General features: G+C 40.7%; 2 protein-coding genes across 2 annotated transcripts in view; one reads left to right on the top strand and one right to left on the bottom strand.

The window, feature by feature from the left end:
- HEATR5B (HEAT repeat containing 5B) overlaps positions 1-5,948 on the bottom strand; it is a 118,379-nt gene extending 112,431 nt beyond the window's left edge. Inside the window, 4 exon segments of the mRNA XM_017859688.1 lie at positions 1,211-1,422; positions 4,888-4,948; positions 4,950-5,040; positions 5,873-5,948. Coding sequence (XP_017715177.1) covers positions 1,211-1,422; positions 4,888-4,948; positions 4,950-5,011 — 335 coding nt within the window. The 5' untranslated portion in view covers positions 5,012-5,040; positions 5,873-5,948.
- Positions 5,949-6,033: 85 nt separating this feature from the next.
- GPATCH11 (G-patch domain containing 11) overlaps positions 6,034-18,231 on the top strand; it is a 19,627-nt gene continuing 7,429 nt past the window's right edge. The window contains 10 exon segments of the mRNA XM_017859691.1: positions 6,034-6,187; positions 9,963-10,034; positions 11,252-11,478; positions 12,290-12,331; positions 13,518-13,614; positions 13,616-13,636; positions 13,763-13,770; positions 13,773-13,855; positions 16,501-16,614; positions 17,867-17,948. Of these exon segments, the coding sequence (XP_017715180.1) occupies positions 9,976-10,034; positions 11,252-11,478; positions 12,290-12,331; positions 13,518-13,614; positions 13,616-13,636; positions 13,763-13,770; positions 13,773-13,855; positions 16,501-16,614; positions 17,867-17,948 (733 nt within the window). The 5' untranslated portion in view covers positions 6,034-6,187; positions 9,963-9,975.

Below are 18,231 nucleotides of genomic sequence, written 5' to 3'. Positions count from 1 at the left end.
AAAAAAAAAAAAAAAAAAAGTGGATGCTTTGGAGTCTGGCAGACCTGTGCCTAAATCCTAGAACCCATCATCGAATAGCTATGTGTAGCTGGATCTTGGAAGTGGGCAGGTGGTCTACCATGAGGCGAGCCACTCCCACTCCAACAAATAAAAATAAATAAAAGCTGTGTGATCTGAGAAATTTACAGATAAGAGAGGTTAACTAAATTTAGCTCACAATCAAACACATAATAAACAGTAGAATCAGGGAACCAACTTTCACCTCTTCAACTCCAAATCTCATGCTTTTTGATACCCTGTAGGCTGATAATAAATTTTAAATGACTGGCATCACATGCCAGCATACATTGGAGATTTCCTAAATAGGACCCATGGATCCACTGGAAATACATATGAATGTATAATCAATTCTACTTAACCAGAACTATAAAATTATGTGTGTATTTGCTAAGTAGCAGTGAACATAGCTTCAAACTTCAAAATAAACTAGAAAGTACTAGAACTGTCTAATCTCCTCTAAAACTTTTCAGGTTTACATCTGTCCTAAACAAAACACAAAATCTAATCACAATGTATCTAGGTAGTTACCTAGTGATACCAGGTAACTACCTAAAAGTAGACCTAAAAATTAGAATCCAGGTTTTGAATAATCTATTTCCTCTGTAAGCTATTACACTGACCATGGCCCCTTGAATGTTGAGGTTCTAGAATTGTATCCCTAGCCGTCTTCTCTTCTCAAATATACTCCTCCCCCAGGTAACTTTACTCATATCAAAGGATTCAGCCTACTCACCAAAACTACATTTCCAACAAATCTCTAAAATCCCAACAAGAATTTCTCTTCTCAAATATACTCCTTCTCTTCTCTTCTCAAATATACTCCTCCTCCTATGTAACTTTACTCATATCAAAGGATTCAGCCTACTCACCAAAACTACATTCCCAACAAATCTCTAAAATCCCAACAAGAATTTCCAACTATCTATTATACACTGTCATTTGGACATTCCCATTTGTATTCCAGAATCAGCATGCCTAAAATTTAACTCATTTTCTTCCCATCACAACTCAATCCACTTAGAGCTCTCATTGTTAGCAGCACGTCACAGGTTCCACCCACCTGGGGGTTTTTATGTTCCATAGTCTCCTACTAAGTTTCCTTGAAAGAAAAAATAAAACTTCAAGTGCCCCTGATAAAGTAAGTACTTACAATTTTGTTGGTAAGTAGGCTGCAGTGTCATCTTTATTTCTGATAATGTCATTGCATTTATCAAGTGTCTGAAAAACTGTAAAAGTATCTCCAATGCTATAAAGGGCTGCGAGATTTTTAGCTAACAATTTTCGTGTAGGTGGTCCAGGTGAACTACTTATTAATCCAGTTAATTGTACAAGGTTTTTTCTGTTGTTTCCTTATACATCGGTCTGCTGTAGCAAAAACATTTTTAAAAGAAGCATCATTAAAAATTTATTTTTTGGTTACCTTTATAATCAAAATAAAAAATACTTAACGCTTAAGGCACTCTAATAATTAAAAATCTGTATTGTATTAAACATAAACCGTGAGAATTTTCAAGTTAAGGAAAAGTTCAGTAAGAAATGAGCCATTCTTTCCTACATTCAATATTCTCCTTCATTCTCTTCCAAAGCCAAAAGATTAGCTCCAATAAAAGTGAAGACTCTGATTCAAAAAGTTATGAGATCAACTTACTGAGAAATAAACCAGCAGCCAAAGGATGCAAAATATTGGGTGTATGGACAACTGATGTCTTATAACCCAGACAGGTTTCCCATGTAAAAGCAAAGTCAGCAGTTCATAAAGTTACAGGCCAGCAAATGAAACCAAAAGAAACTGAAGAGCCCTAGGCAACAGGAAAAAAAATACCCAGCTCTACCCATAATCAATACCTAGAATTCATTCATTTATTCAAACAATATTTATTATGTACTTAACGTATGCCATGTACTAGGGTGCAACAGTGAACAAAACAGACAAGTCCCTGCCCTCACGAAGTTTACATTCTAGTGGGGAGGGATAGAGTTTACCAAACAAACAAATGAATAGTATGGGTGCTTACTATTTTATGTGGATTAATTAGAAAAGGCCTCTCTCTGAAAATAAGTGAAGGGGTGAGCCAGGCAGATACCCAGGGGAAGAACATTCCAGGCCGAAGGAACAAGCATAAAGGCCTTGAGGTTGGAGCATTCTTAGCATCCTTGAAGACAGCAAGAAGGCCAGTTTGACTGGAGTGGAGTAAGAGAGAGAAAGTAGTAAGAGATGAAGTCAGAAGGACAGAAGGGGCCAGATCAGGTAGTCTCTTGTACCCCACTATAGAACTCTGTATGTTACTCTCAGTAAAAGAACTTTGTATATTACTCTGAGTAAGAGTTTGAAGTAGAGGAGGGTCGTGATTTAAATGTTTTAACAGGCTCACTCTGACTTCTAAGAATACTCTATAAGGTCCATAAATGGAAAGCATCATGAGCAAATAGGAAGCAGATGCAATAATCTAGATGAGAGATGATAGTGGTAACCATGGAGACAAGTAAACTCTGGATTTATTTGTGGATGAAACCATAGGATTTGCTGGTGAATATGACGTGAAATTTGAGAAAAAGAGGGAAGTCAAAAATGACTCTATGGTTTTCCCCCTGAGCAACCAGTAAGATGAAATGGTCATTTCCTGAGATAGAGAACATAGGGGAAAAGACAGGTTTGGGAGGAGAAATCAAGAATTTGGTTTGGGTATGTTAACTCTGGGATGCCACTTAGGTAAGAAAGAAAGAAGTACAGTAAACATTATCCTGGGAATCACTATTTTATAGATGATAGTAAAAATCATACAATTAGATATCACTGAGGGAATATGTACAGATTTTTAAAAAATGCCCTGAACTGAGGAAGACTTAAAAAAGAACAAGTAGTAGTTAGTGAAGTGGGAGAGGAACCAAAACCTAACAGTGTCTTGGGAAGCCACGAACAGGAAGAAAACTTCACACAAACTGTGCAAAACAATGAAAACAATATTATTTTCTAATTTGGGTGGAGGATGTATAGATATTCATATTATGTTTCATAACTATGTTTTATATACTCTTGTATTTATCAATTTCACAACAAAATTAAAGATGTTTTAAGTGTTTCGAGGTGAAAAGATGGAGATGGATCAAATAAGACAGAATACTGACCACTGATTGCCCAGACCACTGATGGCTGGACAAGAGCTGTTTCAGTGGAGTGGAAGTAAATCCCCGGTTGCAGGGGATTTAAGAGAAAACAGAAACTTCTAGTTAAAGATTACAAGTGAATCCATGCATTAACTGTTTCTTTTTGTTGTTGTTGCTATTATTAGTACACTTTAAGTTCTAGGGTACATGTACATAAAGTGCAGGTTTGTTACATATGCATACATGTGCCATGTTGGTGTGCTGCACCTATTAACTCATTTACATTAGGTCAAGCATTAACTGTTTCTATAGAAACTCCATTAAAACCATACTAAAAGGCAACAAGAGGAACAATAACAACAAAGCACAAATCCAAAGGGTAAAGAAAATAGGAAAAAGAATCAGCACAATATTTGGAAACCAAGTGTTCCCAACAGGGAAAGCTAAGAAATGACCTAACTTACTACACAGGACCCCCTAAGAGATCGTGGTATTTTTAGGCCCTAGGTGCTTTTGGAGGTGGGAGTGAAGTTGTACCTTGAGAGAGAGGGAATGGTTGAGTCTAAGAAGCAGTAAGACTCTTCTTCTCCATTATGGAAGCAGACTGAAACCTTATTCTCTGGGAAGAGTGAAATACCGTTATGTCTAGACTAGGAGCCCCCAGGCACAGTTGCGGTCTGGGAAAACTGCACTGAAAACAGAGATATGCAGTGAAAGTACACATACTGAATGTTAAAGTCTCCACTCTTCTCCCACAATTCCAAGAACATAGCCAGCTAGCCATATACTCTTCAGACCTGAGAGTAGAAAAGTATCTTCTGGGGAATAACCAGCCTACAGAAACCTGAAATACTACAGTCAGGAACCAGACCAGCCTACAGTGAAGTCCAGTTTAAAAGACTGGCCCTGCTGAGAAAGTTTTTACTATTCACTTTTAAATTTGAGCAGGCAGCCAAAGATCATCAGACATTTGAGGGAAGCATCTACGGTTTTTTTTTTTTTCAGATGGAGTTTTCACTTTTGTCATCCAGGCTGGAGTGCAATAGCGCGATCTCGGCTCCCGGCAACCTCCACCTTTCAGGTTCAAGTGATTCTCCTGCCTCAGCCTCCCGAGTAGCTGGGATTACAGGCGCCCACCACCATGCCTGGCTAATTTTGTATTTTAGTAGAGACGGGGTTTCACCATGTTGGCCAGGCTAGTCTGGAACTCCTGACCTCAGGTGATCCGCCCACCTCGGCTTCCCAAAGTGCTGGGATTACAGGCATGAGCCACCACGCCGGACCATATCTACTTTTAAAGACAGAATATAAAATACACAGACAATAAAAAATAAGCTGAATCGAGACTATGCAGGAAGAAAACAAAGAAAAAAAAAGCCTATTATTGACTCCTCAGAGAGATAAGTGAAGATACTGGGATTGTTAGGCTGCATAGAGAGATCACTTGCAATGGGTGATGATAAATTTAAAGTGACACCAATCATGTAGCCATGTTTTTCTCCAGTTACAATGAACTGCTCAGGTAGAGATATAAAGAAGGTAGGCAATGAGCTGGATTTAAACGAGGTTTGAGTTTTGCCACTAAATTCCCATTCGTGCAATATTCTGAAGTTCCATAAGTGACCCACAAACTTTCCAAAACATAATGTATGTTTTCTTAAGAATCATGACCACATAATCTCTTTACATTAATGCAACTGGGAAAAAAGAGCAATACCATACCTTGTTGGCAGCAACCAAGACTTTATCAAGAAATCGCAACCATTCAAAGATAAAACCGGTCTTTTGCTTCAGTGATTTGAGCCAAAGCTTCTTCATTTAGCAATAAACTGTGGGCTAACTCCATTACTGAAGTTTTAAATTCACACCTTAAATCTAACAGAGTAAAAAATACTTGTAAGTTTTTTAATGTTGAAAGTCAAGCTTTATGGAATATACCCACTAAGAAAAGTATGACTACTCATTTCTTTTGGGGAAAAACTCAACTTCTTTGAGGCAAAACCTGAAAACATACTTTTAAAGGACAAAAATACAAACAAACAAAAGCGAAAGAAAACTGCTTGTTATAAGGAAGAATGAATCATGGAGTGAAAGGAAAATTAAAATAAATTATTGCCCCCAAAAAAGGCATTATTCCAGAAGAAATATGTCCAGCAACACATATATCATTTACCCGTTCTATAAATGAGAAAACTGAAGCACTAAGATCAAACACCCCAGCCGGGCTTGACAACCATTCTCCTCTTTTTCTCGTCCACTGCTTGGTATATCGCACCTTTACCCTCCCGCGCTGCACCTGGTCAGGGGGCTGAGGTCAAAACACCCAGCACAGACATCCCGAACTGCAGGTCTCCAAGACTCTTCCAAAGGGGATGGGTGGGGCAGCCAGGTCCCGGCGGCCAAAGCCTCAGTGACAACACCGGGCGGTCAGGAATGCACCCGAGAAGCCTCGCGCGCTCGGGGTCTCGCTTCACCCGGCTACTCCAAAAACCGAAAGCGGCGGACCCGGGGTAAACGCAAGAGGCCGCCGCAAGCCTCCGTGGGGTTCCGCAGGCTGTCAATAGCACAAGGCGGCGGCTCAGAACTGCGCAGGGAGCCAGAAAAGGGAAAATGTTCAGTACGAACTCAAATTTCCTCCCCACCCGTCTAAAAATGTACGTGGGACAGGAGTCCGTGCCTGTCAACGTGCATGCTTCGGCGACCTCACCTCCTAGTCTAGAAAGGCAGATCAGCTGAGCTCCGGGTGCAGAGGCAGCCACCAAGCGACCCGGATGCCCCACCTCCCGCACTCATGCCTACAGGAAGCAAGGGAACAGCGCTTGCGCGGAGGGCTGGTCTTGCGCAAGCGCAGTCACCATGTCCTCCTATCACCCACCGCAAGTTTCCAATGGAGTCTGCGCTCGGAAACTGCTGTGAGCCGAGGCCCGGAAGTCCGATGCTTGTTGGTAGGCGCATGCGCAGCGCGCGCTCCGCGGAACTGAACCGGGGCGAGTAGAGAGCAATCAGATAAAAGAGCTGTCAGGTAAGGGTCTGGGGAGCGCCGGTAGAATGATAAAAGGCAGCGTGCGCTGGCCGTGACTACCATATCATACCGTCAGCCACCTTTCCATCCGTGGGTGGTTGCGTCTGTGGGGCGCTTGCAGCCAGGAGGAACGCGGGAGGGTAGGGATCAGCGGTTCCTGAGCGTAGTGTTGAGAGTGGGACATTTCTTGTTACATTTATACTGTAGGTCCATCTCTCCACTTTTATATGTAATAGTACTCTCAATATGTTTCCTGACTACCCCCGCTAAAAAAGACAAAAACAAACCTACTCCTACAGTTTTCCCACTCTCAAAAAATGTTAACTCCTTCCACGTATTCAGGCCAAAAACTTAGCGTTATCTTGACATCGTTCTTTACATACTACCTACAACATCAGCAAATCCTGTAAGCTCTACCTTCAGGTATACCCCAAATGCGACCACTTCCATTGCTATCACTCTGGTCCAAGCCTCCATCATCTCTGCCAGGGTATCGCCTTGTGACGTTTATGCTTATGTTCGATGGAAATGGATAATGCTGAAGTATATTTTACCACTAGAAAGAGAGCTTTAAAAGCAACCTGTAACCCCATTCAGATGTGCCTGGCACTTTAAATAGGTCTCTTAAAAACAATGTAATCCTATTTGCAAGGCACTGTGACCTGGATTCTTTGTGATTTTGAAATAGTCATTTAGCCATACTGAACCTTAATTTCTCCAATAGGAAAAACAATTCCTACCTTGTAGAGTTGGTGGTGGTGGTGAAGTGTGATAAAAATGTGTGATATACTGGGTAAATGTTAAACCATTACGTGTAAAAATGCTGTTATTACAAATGAAGAATCGAGGTTTAGAGGGAGTGGGTGAATTATCATAAATGCTGTACATAATAGTGCACATTTTTAACTCATAATAAAAATAGGTAAACTAAACTGTAATGTTTAAAGATGCACACATGGATGACAAAACTACCAAGAAAATGAAGGAAATGATTGCCATAAAAACCAGAATAGTGACTATTCTTAGAACCAAAAGAGAGGTGCAACTGGGTAGGGGACGAGGGCTCCCAGGTGCCTGATAAGGTTCTACCTCCTGATAACTTTTGCTGCATAACAAATTATCCCCAAATGTAACAGCTTAAGATAACTGTAATCATTTGTTATCTCAGAGTTTCTATGGGTCAGGAATTTGTTAGCAGCTTGGCTTAGTTTATTAGCATGGACTTTCTTAAGAAGTTGCAGTGAAGATGCCAGCCCAGGCTGAGTCATTTGAAGGCCTCCCTGACTGGAGCAAGAGGATCCATTTCCCAGGTAGCTCGCTTCTGTGGCTCATGAGTTTGTGCTGACTTTTAATAGGAGGACTTGATTCCAATTGTGTGACCTTCTCCATAGAGCTTCTTGAGTATCCTTATTATGTGACAGCTGACTTCCTTCAAGTGAGTCATCCAACTTCAAAGTTAGAATGACCTAAGAGCTGCATTTATGACCAATAAATCAACTCCATCATTTCCACAAAATCCTGTTGGTTACACAGATTAATCCTGTTCACTGTGGAAGGAGACTACACTAAGGATGTAGAAAACCAAGCAGCAAGAATGATTGGGAGCCATGTTGGAGGGTACAACATGGTTACAAGAATGTTTGACTCACAAAAATGTATTAAGCTGTGTGTTTGTTTTATGTGTTTTCTGTACTTATTTAAAAGTGTTTAAAATGACATGTTGACATAGGAAAAGTTATAAAATCACAAATATTAAAGACCCTTTTTGTCCTCATTGTTGCTAAACAATTATTAAGCATTTATGTTTGGGATGCAGTGGTAGGTAGGGATGATATAGGGGACTTATTTTTGTGTTTAACACAAGATATACATTATCTAGTTGAGAAGATATACATTAAAAATATAAAAAATCAGGCCAGGCATGGTGGCTCATGCCTGTAATCCCAGCACTTTGGGAGACCAAGTGAGGCAGGTGTATTACTTGAGGCCAGGAGTTTGAGACCAGCCCGTCCAACATGGCGAAACCCTGTCTCTACTAAAAACACAAAAATTAGCTGGGTGTGGTGGTGGATGCCTGTAATCCCAGCTACTCGGGAGGCTGAGGCACGAGAATTGCTTGAACTCAGCAGGTGGAGGTTGCAGTGAGCTGAGATCACACCACTGCACTCCAGCCTGGGTGACAGAGTGAGACTCTGTCTCAAAAAACAAAAAAGAAAACCATTAAAAATTAGTATAATAATCCTTTTTTCATCCAGTGTAATTTTCTAGACACTTGGCTGCAGTTGACAGAACCTCTACTTCAGCAAGCTTAGGTAATGCAGAAATGTATTAGTCTATGTAATGGGGTAGAATGCTAAGTCGCAGCATCAAAGAATCCATGGCCTTGAAAACTAGGCTCATTTTCTCTATCTGGCTTCATTCTTCAGACAAGATCCCTTCATGTGGCCAAGAAGATGGCCATCCACAGCCCAGCTTCACATTCTCCCAGTTCAGAAACACCCATCAAAGACTTTCTTTCCCCGACAACCCGTATATTCATATAATGTAAGGAAAGAGATGGTTATTTCCCTGCCTGGGTCATCTCGTCCCCTGTTGCTGGACATAGGGTACCATAATTCACCATCTTTGTGCCCAAGGAAATATGGGATACCGACAGTGCCACCTTCTACTAGAACCACATGAAGGGCAGAGGGTTGGGTTCCCAAAGGAAAAGATAGTAGGCAGGAAAAAACAGTATGTATGCACCACAACAAGTGACTACACTTTTGTCTTAAAAGCAGCTGAACTAGCAAGGTTGACGTTGCCTGTGAACCTGTTAGAAATGCAGAACCTCAGGTTCCAGGCCCAGAATCAGATTCTGCGTTTTAAGAAGATCTCAGTGCAATTTGTATACACAATAAAGTTTGAGTAGTACTTTTGTAGATAATTACTTTAACCCATTAAGGGCCAGTAATTACATGATTTCAACTATTTTGGATAGAAACTGTCCCTCAGAAATATTTCCATATAAGTGAGTTGTTAACTATATCGAGTTCCAAATGAGCAGCTTGGACATAAAGTGCTATAGAGAAAGGCCTGGAGTGGTCAGGGACAGGTTTCTGAAGGGAGGGTAGCCTTGGCCTACAGGGAAGAAATGTCTATGCTGTGTTCAGAGGGCAGTGAGAAGCCATGGGGCTTGAATAATGAATCCTTAGGGACAGTTGTGTCAGATTATGAAGGACATCTCATGCTTTGCAAAAGTGACTGGTCCCCCACTGCCTACAGAGTCAGGTTTAATGAAGGATTTGAAACAGGCTAGTAACCTGACCTGACTTGTATTTAAAAACAAACAAGCAAATAAACAAAAAACCTCTGGATGGGGTGCAGAGGATGGATTGGAAGAGGAGACCAACTAAGAAGCTGGTTAAGAAGCTGTTGTAATAGTTCAGGTGAGGAAAAAAAAAAAAAAGTGCCTGAACTAAAGCAGTGGTCGCAACTGTAGAAAAAACATCTGTGAGGAGTTTTATGGAGGAAGACTTGACAGAGCTTCATAAGAGGTCAGGAAGAAGGAGATAATGATGACATTAATATGGAAATACAGGGGATGTAGAAGGCTGGGGAGAGGGGAAAGAAATGAGTTGTTTAGATTGTTGAGTTTGAAACGTCCACAGATAAAGATGTCCAAAGGGCACCTGAATATATAGTAGAGCTCTAGAGACAGTCCATGGCTGCAGATACAGAAAGGTTTTTCCATTCTGATAAACTAAAAAAAAAGTAATTATTACTTTATTTGTAGATACTATAGCCATATGAAGTTGAACATGGCAGAAGAAGAGGACTATATGTCTGATTCCTTCATTAATGTCCAGTAAGTAAATGTGCATACCCAGTGCAATGATATGTATAAGATGTGTAGATTAAGCAATGACATTTTATTTTATTTTATTTTATTTTATTTTATTTTATTTTATTTTATTGAGACAGGGTCTCACTCTGTAAGCCAGGCTGGAGTGCAGTGGCACAGTCATAGCTCACTGCAGCCTCAAACTCTCCAGGCTCAGGAGATTCTCCTACCTCGGCCTCCCAAGTAGTTGGGACTGGCAGGCCTGCACCATCGTGCCCAGCTAAGTCTTCTTTTTTATTATTTGCAGAGACAAGGTCTCACTATGTTGCCAAGGCTGGTCTCCAACTCCTGAGGTCAGACTTTGGCTTCCCAGAGTGCTAGGATTACAGGCATGAGCCACCGTGCCCGGCCTGACATTGAGTTTAAATGTGCGGTTGGAAAGTCAGTCTTCTTGCTTTATGGAAATACCTCCTATGCCTCCATACAAAGATACTAGAAGCCACTTCCTCCTTTTAATGCTAACCATTTTACTTTTGCCCATGATCCTTTTTATTGCCTTCTTCCAAGGAAATTTACTTCTTTTCCTTTATTTCATCATATTGTCTCTTCTAGTAGTTGGGACAACTTTGTTCTTTATTATATACAACTTTGTTCTTCATTATTGCCAACATCCTAGAAACATAGTAAGTCTAAACTTACTATATCTGATTTCTTCAACTTTGTGCTTTCCTTATTTACCTACGATCTGGCACCAGCCTTCACCATTTCTACTAAAACAGCCATTCTTAGAGGTCACTGATTATGCTCTAATGTCATAATAACAAAGATGATCAGAGAGGTAGTGCCGAAATATTAACTGTTGTCGGGTGAGTAAGTGACAGAGTTATGAGAAAACTTGGCCAGGCGTGGTGGCTCATGCCTGTAATCCCAGCACTTTGGGAGGCCGAGGTAGACGGATCATCTGGGGTCAGGAGTTTGAGACCAGCCTGGCCAACATGGCGAAACCCCCTCTCTACTAAAAATGCAAAAAATAGCCGGGCATGGTGGCGGACGCCTGTAATCTCAGTTACTCAGGAGGCTGAGGCAGGAGAATCAGTTGAACCCAGGAGGTGGGGTTTGCAGTGAGCTAAGATCATGCCATTGCACTCCAGCCTGGGCGACAAGAGCAAAACTCCGTCTCAAAAAATTAAAAGAAAAGAAAACTTTATGGACTCATCTAAAAAAACTTTTCCCTTATTCAGAGAAGATATCAGACCAGGATTGCCAATGCTAAGGCAAATCCGAGAAGCCCGTCGAAAAGAAGAAAAGCAACAGGAAGCCAATTTGAAAAACAGGCAGAAGAGTTTAAAAGAAGAAGAACAAGAAAGACGTGACATTGGGTTGAAGAACGCACTAGGCTGTGAAAACAAAGGGTTTGCCTTGCTGCAAAAGATGGGCTATAAAAGTGGTCAGGCACTTGGCAAGAGTGGTAAGTCACAAGTGGAAATAGACAGGTATTCCTTAACACCTAATTGTGACTTATGGATGAGGACCAAAGCTGATGCTTTAATCTTTATCTACATAGAAATTAAGACAACTTAGGCTTTTTAGTCTATTATGTATTAACAAGCCTTATGGAGAACTTTCATCATCCCGCATCCATTTTAGATACCACATGTGCCATCGAGAGCTGCTTATCAGCCCAGCTTAGCCTTGAAGGCACTAACAACTGAGATGGATGTGGCTTACAACAGAAGCAACAAAGAATGGTGATAAATGATGGGTTGAGAAGTGCAATGGCTAAAGACATTGAAACAACACTGAGGATGATGGCAAGACTTTGCCCTGCTTGCTCTGTACCTGTGGCAGCCATCTGAGTGACAGTCCAGTTGGAGAGGCTCAATTCTCACCTCTCTTTTTAGGAAGTGAAACTGCTCATTAAGATAGAGAGGCTATATATTTATAGTAACCTCTGTAAACAGTTTTTCTTTCCTTTATCGTATTGCTTTGCTTTCACTTAAGGCTATCACCCTCTTGCAGCAATAGTATCAGTGTTGTTCCTTCTTAAAACTCCACCTTCAGGTGGCATAGGAGGCTGTGAATCAGCCGTTTTGATGAGTAGGTATTTGAAGACAAGGGAAGTAATTGATTATATATAGAATACTGATGTTCAGATTTCAGTTTTGAATATCATTGAAACAGGAGGGCATATGCATAGAGCATTGTAAAGTTGCATACTTATACTGTCCTGTAGTTTGAGGAAGATTTTCTAAAGTAGTTTGTATTTCATTCTCTTTCAGGGGGTGGTATTGTTGAACCGATTCCTCTCAATATCAAAACAGGTAGGTAATTATTTTGGAGCATATTTGCCAGTAATAATAACTTACCCTTAGATCTACCACATATATTTGCTCAATAAATACTTTTTTTAAATGATGGTACTGTTACAGTTCAGTAAAATTTTGTTAAATTTCTAAACATCTTCAACCAGAAAAGAAAGAAATTTTAGTGAGTATAAAATAAAATTTAAACTACACAAATGTGGGAAGAACAAATCATTATAACCATTGAATGTGCAATACTGTTTTTGTCCATTGAAATGTCTTAAAACTGTTTGGCTCTGGGAGGCCGATGCAGAAGGATTGCTTAAAGCCAAGAGTTGGCTGGGCGCAGTGGCTCATGCCTGTAATCCCAGCACTTTGGGTGGCCGAGGTGGGCAGATCACCTGAGGTCAGGAGTTCAAGACCAGCCTGGCCAACATGGAGAAACCCCATCTCTACTAAAAATACGAAATTAGCTGGGCATGGTGGCGCATGCCTGTAATCCTAGCTATTCAGGAGGCTGAGGCAGGAGAATCGCTTGAACCCAGGAGGCAGAGATTGCGGTGAACCGAGATTGCGCCATTGCACTCCAGCCTGGGCAACAAGAGTGAAATTCCATCTCAAAAAAAAAAAAAAAAAGTAGCTAGGAGTTTGAGACCAGCCTGGGCAACATAGCAAGACCTCGTCTCTGCCAAAAATTTAAAAAATTACCCGGGTGTAGTGGCACACACCTGTAGTCCTAGCTACTCAGGAGGCTGAGGCGGGATGATTCCTGGAGTCCACAAGTTCAAGGTTACAGTGAACCATGATTGCGCCACTACATACCAGCCTGTCTCTATAAAAATAAAATAGAATAAAAGTGTTCTGAGACAGATTTACCTACCAAATGTTTTGCTTAATACATTGGATGAATTCAAGAGAAAAAGATACATTTTATTCATCATACTTAAATAAAACTATAACAGTTAATACTGTTTTCTGATTCGAAAATTGTTTATAGTATTACTATCTTATGAGATTAATAATCTTTGTAAAAATCAGATTATGTTTTGGGCTTAAAAACCTTAGTGTTTTCTACTATTAGTGTATTCAAATGATTTGTGAGTGATAGTACTCAAGTGAGAATTGCATTTAATCTGTACATACATTGTCTTGTTTTGAAGCACAAAGTCAGTATGTTTATCATCAGAATTTTCGGTTTGAATAGGGAAAAGTGGCATTGGTCATGAGGCATCATTAAAACGGAAAGCAGAGGAAAAATTGGAAAGCTACAGAAAAAAGATTCACATGAAAACCAAGCTGAAGAAAAGCTGCAGAACAGTTTCGGTAAAGCTATTTTGAGCTGGGTTTGGTTTTATTTCCTCTTTATTGTGGTATGTTCTCTGGTACTTGGGCATATAAAATGGTTAAAGAGAATGTAGACCTTCAGGGTACAATTTTCCTTTCAATTAGAATGCGACTTAAAATAAACAAGATGAAATGAAGCTAGAGGGAGATCTCAGAAGAAGCCAGCGAGCCTGTCAATTGGATGCCCAGAGAGGTAAAGCCTTTTACCGCTTTTCCGTTTTAAGTAAAGTGTTTTGGTACCCACTGTGAATTTCATATTAATCGCCTGTGCTGTATATATATTGTTGATATATTATATATAATATATATTTTTTTTTTTTTTTTTTTTGAGACAGAGTCTCCCTCTGTCACCCGGGCTGGAGTGCAGTGGCCGGCATCTCAGCTCACTGCAAGCTCCGCCTCCCGACGTTTACGCCATTCTCCGCTGCTCAGCCTCCCGGTGCTGGGACTAGCAGGCCGCGCCGCCACCTCGCCTGGTAGTTTTTTGTATTTTCTAGTAGAGAAACGGGGTTCTCACCATGTTAGGCCCAGGATGGTCTCGATCTCCTGACCTTGTGATCGCGCCCATACTCGCCTCCCACAGTGCTGGGATTACAGGCTTGAGCCACTGCGCCCGGTCTGTATATATATATTTTTAAAAAACTAAGAACTCCAAGCCTGGTTTATCTACTCATTAAAGCTTTCATGTAATGTGCACTTCTGATCTGTGATAATTTATATAAAAATGCCTTATTTACTATAGTAACCTGAGTTGTCTGGGTTACTATAAAACCCAGGGTTTTACAGTAACTATAGTTTTATAGTAACGATAGTAAAACAAAAAGGGTTAAATGAAATTTTACATTTAATTGTTCTCTGCTTATTTGAATGTCAATTACGACTATTATGTGCAGAAATTCTGTTCTTTATAATATTTGATTAACAAGAATAGCCTATTTTCAGTTCCTATTCAGTATCTAATCTGTGTCTAACTATTAAAATCAGGGTGGGCCAGATGTGATGGCTCAATCCTGTAATCCTAGCACTTTGGGAGGCAAAGGCAGGATGATTATTTCAGCCCAGGAGTTCGAGACCAGCCTGGATAACATTTCAAGACTCCATCTCTACAAAACGTTTTAAAATTAGCTGCATGTGGTGGTACACACCTGTAGTCCCATCTACTCAGGAAGCTGAAGTGGGAGAATCACTTGAGCCCAGAAGGTTGAGGTTGCATTGAGCTATGTTCGTGCCACTGCACTCCAGCCTGGGTGACAGAGTGAAACCCTGTCTCAAAAATAAAATAAAATCAAGGTGGAATGCTATCTAGTTCAAATTTGAATGGTTTTTTAAAAATTCTGTCTCTGGCTGGGCATGGTGGCTCATGTCTGTAATCTCAGCACTTTGAGAGGACGAGGTCATAGGATTGCTTGAGTCCAGGAGTTTGTGACCAGCCTGGACAACATAGCAAGTCCCCATCTCTACAAAAAAGAAAAAAAAAATAATAAATTCTATCTTTGCTTTTATCTTAGTGGTTCAAGTACTATAAAAATAAAATGACTTCATTTGAGGGCTGGGCGCGGTGGCTCAAGCCTGTAATCCCAGCACTTTGGGAGGCCGAGATGGGCGGATCACAAGGTCAGGAGATCGAGACCATTCTGGCTAACACGGTGAAACCCCGTCTCTACTAAAAAATACAAAAAACTAGCCGGGCGAGGTGGTGGGCACCTGTAGTCCCAGCTACTCGGGAGGCTGAGGCAGGAGAACGGCGTAAACTCGGGACACGGAGCTTGCAGTGAGCCGAGATCCAGCCACTGCACTCCAGCCTGGGCGACAGAGCGAGACTCCATCTCAATAAATAAATAAATAAATAAAATGACTTCATTTGAAGTCTCAAAAAGGTTTGTAAAATTTCCATTATGTATTGATTACTGGAATCAATCTCTCACTTTCCTGTTCTTACATACTACTTTACTTTGAATGTATTTCATGGCACTTATGATTTTGTAGCATATATGTATTATTTTGTACCCATAGCCTATCTTTCTGCTAGACTGTCAGGAAGAACTTAGAGACAACTGGACAATTCTAAAGAATTGGACTTGGCATCCCCATAGTTCATGATATAATGTTTTTACTTATTTTTTTTTTTTGAGATGGAGTCTCACGCTCTTGCCAGGCTAGAGTACAGTGGCGTGATTTTGGCCCACTGCAACCTCCACCTCCCGAGTTCAAGCGATTCTCCTGCCTCAGCCTCCTGAGTAGCTGGGATGACAGGCACACACCACCACGCACAGCTAATTTTTGTATTTTTAGTAGAGACGGGGTTTCACCTTGTTGGCCAGGATGATCTTGATCTGTTGATCTCGTGATCCATCCACCTCTGCCTCCCAAAGTGCTGGGATTACAGGCATGAGCCACTGCACCCAGCCAGTGGTTTTACTCTTTTGTTGTTGTTGTTGTTGTTGGAGACGGAGTCTCGCTCTGTCACCCAGGCTGGAGTGCAGTGGCGCTATCTCAGCTCACTGCAAGCTCTGCCTCCTGGGTTCACACCATTCTCCTGCCTCAGCCTCCCAAGTAGCTGGGACTACAGGCGCCCGCCACCATGCCCGGCTAATTTTTTTGTATTTTTAGTAGAGACGTATTAGCCAGGCTGGTCTCAATCTTCTGACCTTGTGATCCACCCGCCTTGGCCTCCCAAAGTGCTGGGATTACAGGTGTGAGCCACCACGCCTGGCCCAGTGTTTTTACTCTTAAAGCCACACTTGGTGAATACGTATTGAAAGAATGAATTCACGTTGACATGAACATATTTGTCATGCTCTTATGTTTAGTATGTTTAATTGAGAATACTTCTGTATTTTCAGAATATTCAGGTTCCCAGGGAAGCATGGTACTGGTTGAGGCTTGAAGAGGAGACTGAAGAAGATGAAGAAGAAAAAGAACAGGATGAAGATGAATATAAGAGTGAAGATTTAAGTGTATGCTTTGGCACCATTTCCTTCATAGGGTGTCTCAGCCTTGGCAACATTAACACTTTGAGTTGTGGTAATCCACTGTTGTGGGGAGCTGTCCTGTTTATTGCAAGATGTTTAGCAGCATCTCTGGCCTCTGCTCACCAGATACCAGTTGCACTTTTGCTTATGACAACCAAAACCCTCTCCAAACATTACTAAATGTCCCCGAGGGGAAAAATAACCCCTGGTTGAGAGGTACTGCATTGCAGGATTATTTTATTAACCCCAAATGAAAACTTAAATATAATTTTTCCCTTTAGCTTCCATTTGTCCTCTCATCTCAGCTTCAGTTTGGATGATGAATTAGCAACAAATGTACATTATTTTAATTTATACCTTATTTCCTGCAAAACTTCTACAAGTGATTCTAATGTGTACTTTTTTCTCCTACTTATAAACAACAAAAAAACACAATCAAAAGGAAATGGAGGCCGGGCGTGGTGGCTCACGCCTGTAATCCAAACACTTTGGGAGACCAAGACTGGTGGATCAGTTGAGGTCAGGAGTTCAAGACTAGCCTGGCCAACGTGGTGGTGTATTTTAGTCTCTACTAAAAATACAAAAATTAGCCAGGTGTGGGGCACCCAATAATCCCAGCTACTTGGGAGGCTGAGGCAGGAGGATCACTTGAGCGCGGGAGGCAGAGGTTGCAGTGAGCCGAGATGACGCCACTGCACTCCAGCCTAGGTGGTAGAGCGAGATCCTGTCTCAAAAAAAAAAAAAAAAACAGAAATGGAGATTATTCAAGAAAGGAAAATACACCCCTATGGTTACTTGAGTGTAATAATTTTGTAGAAAACATTCACAATTTGAAAAATCTATATTCCACTTAATTGGGAGACCACTGATGGCAATTGAGACCACTTTTATGGCAAAAGGAGGCAATATTCACCTTCACCTTATCTGGGGGAGGTAGATGCCTTGAAAGTAGAAAAAGCCTTTAAAGGATGCTGATTATAATAAGGCCACCCAAAAACTATTTTCTCAATGTTAACAAGCAGTCTCTATTGTGTCTGGCAGACTTGTGAAAATCTCAGGGTGGCTAATGAACTGGAACACATTCAAATATATCAGTTCTGCCCTTGACATTTCTGATAACTATTCCAGAGTATAGCAGAATATTTACAGCCTTGAGCTAATTCAGCATGATCTAAGAGCCAGAAAACCAAGGTTCTGTTCAATGTAAAGTATTAATGTGCTTGTATCCTAAATCTAGGTACTGGAAAAATTACAAATATTGACTAGTTATTTAAGAGAAGAACATCTGTATTGTATTTGGTGTGGAACAGCCTATGAAGGTAAGAAAATACTTTATATTTTTTAAAATAGATGAATACTCTCCAATTTTTAGTTAAAATCATTCCCCCACTGACAATGGAAATTTCTTATTCCATTGAAATGGCAATATGGGACCAATGTCTTAAATAGTGGATATAGAAATAATTGAGGCTTTATGAAAATTGCATTTAACTTTTAAACCGAATGTGTGGAAGGGAATTTTTCAGCGTTTTGTTTCAAAAGAAATAATTTTAGAATAACCTGAGGATGATGAATGTTTTGTGCTTTATTTTAAAGATTCTT

The sequence above is a fragment of the Rhinopithecus bieti genome, unplaced genomic scaffold, assembly GCF_001698545.2.
Source record: "Rhinopithecus bieti isolate Rb0 unplaced genomic scaffold, ASM169854v2 scaffold_51154, whole genome shotgun sequence".
In the NCBI taxonomy this organism is placed as follows: Eukaryota; Metazoa; Chordata; class Mammalia; order Primates; family Cercopithecidae; genus Rhinopithecus; species Rhinopithecus bieti.
Note: the sequence above shows the minus strand (reverse complement) of the source record. Positions and strands in the feature narration are given on the sequence as shown.